Genomic DNA, 534 nt, shown 5'->3' with positions numbered 1-534 from the left:
GGAAAAATCTTCCTTGTCTGCTAATTCTAGCCATTATTTTCAGATCGCATGTCCTCTGGTCTTCGGTGGGTTATTGAAATTGTAAAACTCAATGTTCCTTCCTCATTTTCCTGTTTGCGCTTTTGCGATGATTTGGATGGTCGTGATGATTGTTAACAATGCACTTCCCTTTCAGATTTAAATTTCCATGACTTTTTTATCTTAATAATATCAAGAAATGTGTTTCATACCCTACCCTCTTTTTTGCCCGGATATGCTGCATTCTTCTTTCCGTTTTATTTATCAAGTAAGAATCAGGACCATTTTGTGTTCGTTCCCTTCCTCCCGACCCCGACGTAATACCGCGTAGGCCAGCGTACCTACTTCATTATCAATAACGTAATACGAAATATATTCATATACTGTAGCGCGAGAATTACACACGTATTCCGACAACAGATCCCGTAGGTTTTGTGGACGAAGAGGATGATGATGAGGATGACGTTTTCGAAAACGTTTATGGCAACATTGACTACATAGACGAGGATCCAGCGA

At 39.9% G+C, this 534-nt stretch overlaps 1 protein-coding gene across 1 annotated transcript in view; it reads left to right on the top strand.

Moving 5' to 3' along the window:
- Positions 1-534, top strand: part of LOC119585774 (E3 ubiquitin-protein ligase lubel-like) — a gene marked incomplete in the record, with an annotated part of 47,027 nt that overhangs the window by 20,309 nt on the left and 26,184 nt on the right. The window contains 1 exon segment of the mRNA XM_037934486.1: positions 439-534. Within this exon segment, the coding sequence (XP_037790414.1) occupies positions 439-534 (96 nt within the window).

This window comes from Penaeus monodon, chromosome 20, assembly GCF_015228065.2.
Source record: "Penaeus monodon isolate SGIC_2016 chromosome 20, NSTDA_Pmon_1, whole genome shotgun sequence".
Lineage (NCBI taxonomy): Eukaryota > Metazoa > Arthropoda > Malacostraca > Decapoda > Penaeidae > Penaeus > Penaeus monodon.
This window is presented reverse-complemented; position numbering and strand designations above follow the sequence as displayed.